This window comes from Pan troglodytes, chromosome X, assembly GCF_028858775.2.
Source record: "Pan troglodytes isolate AG18354 chromosome X, NHGRI_mPanTro3-v2.0_pri, whole genome shotgun sequence".
In the NCBI taxonomy this organism is placed as follows: domain Eukaryota; kingdom Metazoa; phylum Chordata; class Mammalia; order Primates; family Hominidae; genus Pan; species Pan troglodytes.
In genome coordinates this window covers 110190582-110194683 of record NC_072421.2, presented here as the reverse complement: position 1 = coordinate 110194683, position 4102 = coordinate 110190582, and the positions used below count along the sequence as shown (strand labels likewise).

The following is a 4102-nucleotide window of genomic DNA, read 5'->3' as shown; positions in this document are numbered from 1 at the left end:
CTATATATGTATGTATAATATGCATAATATAAATACATATTATATATATAGTAATAAACTTCCTTTTGCTTTTCTCTTGTTAATCTGCCTCTGCCTTTTATTACAGGGATCTGCTTTAACTGGAATTTATGAAAGTTGAAAAAAATGATTCTTCCTTCCCTACACTGTCCATTCTCCCTTCCCCCAGGCCCTGGCAACCAATAATCTATTTTTTATCCCTATAGATTTGCTTGTTCTGGACATTTCATATAAAAGAAATCATACAATATGTGGCCTGTTGTGTCTAGCTTATTTCACTTAGCATAATGTTTTCAAGGTTCATTCATGTTGTAGTATCTATCAGTACTTCCTTCTTTTATGGCTGAATAATATGCCATTGTATATAATGGACACATTTCATCTATTCACTGGTTAGTGAACATTTGAGCTATTTCTATTTTTTTTGCCACTGTGAAACTATAAACACTGTGAATACTCATAGCTACTATGAATATTTATGCTCAAGTTTTTGCCTGAGTACCTGACTTTGATTTTGGAGTGTGTATACCTAGAAGTAGACTTGCTGGGTCACATAGTAACTCTGTGTTGACTTTTTTGAGGAACTGCCAAGCTGTTTTTCACAGCAGCTGCATGATTTTGCACCTCTACCAGAAAAGTACAAGGGTTCCAAATTCTCTACTCCCTCCCAACATTTATTTTCTGTTTTTAAAATTGTTGTTATTATAGTTACCCTAGTGGGTCTAAAGTGGTATCTCATTTTTTTAAAGTATGATACTGTTTATTTAACTTAAAAAAACATTTCAGCATTCTAAACATAGGAAAAAATAACAGAACATTGCAAATCGTATTTAAGTACAGAAGGTTCTTGAACTTTCATTGATCCAGTGGCTCTTTATTTTGCTAGCAATTAAGAATTCTAGAGTTTGTTTAAAAACAGTTTTGAAACTACCACACTTCACTAAAAACAAAAAACCGAACACTTCTCATGCCAGCTGACCCCCCTTTGTCCACATCTAAGAATGGCAGCAGAATGCTATGTCACTATACACAGAAACAAGACCACCTGAAGCTAAATGGATGCCCATGCAGAGTCAACAGGTGGAGCCTCACAGCAGCACACCCTGAGCTACAGCCCCTCCAAAAGGCGTCTTCCCCCACAGCCTCAATGCCAAGCAAGGAGCATGAAGAGTTTGTCGGGGTTGTTTTTTCTTTTTTACAAATTATAGATATATGCAGTTGATAACTCAGCATTTCTAGCCAATAACCATAGACTTAATACCACCTTAAAAATAAAAAAACTGCCAGAAACATCTTTAAATGCCTTGTCGCTCCAACTGCAATGTACACAGAGTAGGGAGAATACCAGAGTGACTTTTCATTTTTAAAATGTTTGAAATATGTACAACTTTGATACAGTTTCAGGATGCTCCGGACACCCAACCACTTCATGTAAACCACTGACAATTTCTAGAGCACTTCAAGAGACTACAATATGATCATAATCAAATTTTGTAATTAAACTTAATGAGGGCAACAGACACTTCTCAAATAAGAGATATGTCAATTATGACACTCCCCTACTCTAAGGCATTCATAAGATGACAGATAAACAGTTTTTTAATTCCCCCTCCTCCTTCTTCTCTTCCTCCTCCTCTTCTTCCTCCTCATCTTCTTTGTCTTTCTCTTTCACCTTTTTCCAGGCAATTTTAGTGGGACCCTTTGCACTATCAAACTTTCCTTTAGACTTATAGTCAGCAACATCCTTCTCATACTTCTCCTTCAGGTCTGCTGCCTTAGTAATGTAAGGCTGCTTTTCCCTGTCACTATAGTTAATCCACATCTCACCCAGCTTTTTTGCCATGTCTCCAATAGAGATGCCAGGATTTGTGGATTTGATCTTGGGGTGGAATTCTGAACAGAACAGGAAGAATCCAGACAGTGGCCTTTTGAGGGCATTAGGGTCCTTCTTCTTGCCTCCCTCAACTGGTCCATTATCCTTCATTTCCTGATCATAGTGTACTTTATCCACCTTTGCCATTTCATCAAATTTGGTCTTCTCTTTCCCAGACATGGTCTTCCGCTTCTCAGAGCACTTCTTGGAAAATTCTACAAAATTGACAGGGACCTCTGGGTTTTTCTTCTTATGTTCTTCTCTGCATGTCTGCGCAAAGAAGGCATAAGCAGACATCTTGCCCTTTGGTTTCTTGTGGTCACCTTCAGCCATCCTGACTGTATTGTTCCCTAGTCCATCTCATGTGTTTCTATTTGTATTATCCTAATGACTAATAATTTTGAGCATCCTCTCATGTAGTTATTGACCTTTTGCATATATTCTTTGTAGAAATATCTACTCCAGTCTTTGGGGTGTCTTAAAATTAGGTTGCCTTCACTTTCTTTATATATTCTAGATACTAGGCCCTTATCAGATATATGATTTGAAAACATTCCCCCCCCCCATGTGGGTTATCTTTTCACTCTCTTGATAGTGTCCTTTGATACACAGAAGCTTTTAATTTTGAAGTGCAATTTATCTTTTTTTCTTTTGTTGCTTGTGCTTTTGGTGTCATATCTAAAACACATTGCCTGATTCAAGGTCACAATGATTTATACCTATGTATGCTATGAGGTTTATGATTTTAGCTCTTATATTGAATTCTTTGATACATTTTAAATTAATTTCTGTATATGGTGTGAGATGAGGTAGAGGTTCAACTTTATTCTTTTGCATATAAATATACAATTGTCCTTAACCTGCTTTTTGTTCCTTAAACGCGTTGATCATTTGTATAACTTGAGGTTTCCTTATTTGCTGTTTCCTTTGCTTGGAATTTTCTTACCTCTCTTCCTTGTATGGCTGGCTTCTGACTTTTAAGTCTCATGTGAAATATCACCTTATCAGAGGGTCCTAACTACCCCATCTAATCTAAAGTTGTCCTTATTCCCACTCCAACACTCTATCCTATCACCAAATTTTATTTTTGTTTTAAAACTTCTCTCTCTACTTCATTAATGTTCACTTGTTTTATTGGCTGTCTTTCCTACTAATATGTGAGCTCTGCGAGAGCAAGAATCTTGTCTGTCCTGTTATCATTGTCTCTCCAGTCTCTGACACATAATAGGTGGTCAACAAATTATTATAGAATGAATGTAGTGGTCCCACAAGTAGTAGTAATACTAATAACAATTACCTCAAAATTATTTTGCTACTTAATGATTTGTTCCCATAGTATAATGATAATTTTTAAAATTTTTTAAACTTTTTTCCCTAGAATTAAGTCCTGAGAAGGGTGAAAGTGGTGGCCCAAGGTGAAAGAGAGAATCTTTGATTTGTGGAGCAATTCTCACAGCAATAATTTAGCTTGTGGTATCCCACAAGAGTAAAGGGAGAAAGACACAAGAGACACATGGTTTGAAGCTACTCAAGGCCAAATTCAAGGTGCTTGGACCTGCTTCCAGCCTCCCTGTATTTCCTCAAAGTTTGTCTAAATTCAAGAAAGAAAACCAGGTGGTACCAGAGTTGATGGCTCTTTGCCAAGCACAGCAAGTATCAGCCATTGAGTCGCCCCTTAGAACTCATTAAAAATGAAAAAGAATGATTAAGGAAGCTGGAAATACTGTTTCATTTCTGAGTAAGATTGGTTTCTCACAGCTCATCCCTAGTTACCACCGGACAATAGTTGGTCGATACAGCACTTAAAGCTGGAAGGATGTGTAACCACTTTGCCCCCAGTCCCCACATCCTTCCTGAGCCACTTCTTCCTGAGCCACCTCTTGTCCTTGAGAAGCTGTGGTATGTGGGAAACAGGGTGGTTGGAGGAGGTCTGACCAATCTTTGTCTCCTTCACAAGTCCTTGTTTCTTTACCTATCCCTTAAGTGCGAGTGTTTCTCAGGGTTGCTCCTGTCCCTGGCCCTCGTATTTGACAAATACCTTTGTTCTATCATCTACCCTTAGGCTTGTATTTTCCACACATGAACTTTCAGCCTGGAACTTTCCCCTGAGCCCTAGACCCATATAACTATGTTTATTGTACATCTCCACTGGGATGTACAGAGATGCTTTGAACCTAATAGCCAAGCTGATCTCAATAATTTACTGATCCT

General features: G+C 37.8%; 1 protein-coding gene across 1 annotated transcript; it reads right to left on the bottom strand.

Annotated features, from left to right (window-relative positions):
• Positions 1-1591: 1591 nt before the first annotated feature.
• LOC473737 (high mobility group protein B3-like) lies at positions 1592-2224 on the bottom strand. Its single transcript, XM_054676492.2, has one exon. The coding sequence runs from the start codon at positions 2222-2224 to the stop codon at positions 1592-1594; it is 633 nt and encodes a 210-aa protein (XP_054532467.1).
• Between the last annotated feature and the right edge of the window lie 1878 nt (positions 2225-4102).

Bases quoted from the DNA above. Each gene is read 5' to 3' on its own strand.
- LOC473737 (XM_054676492.2), bottom strand. From the start codon at position 2,224: ATGGCTGAAGGTGACCACAAGAAACCAAAGGGCAAGATGTCTGCTTAT.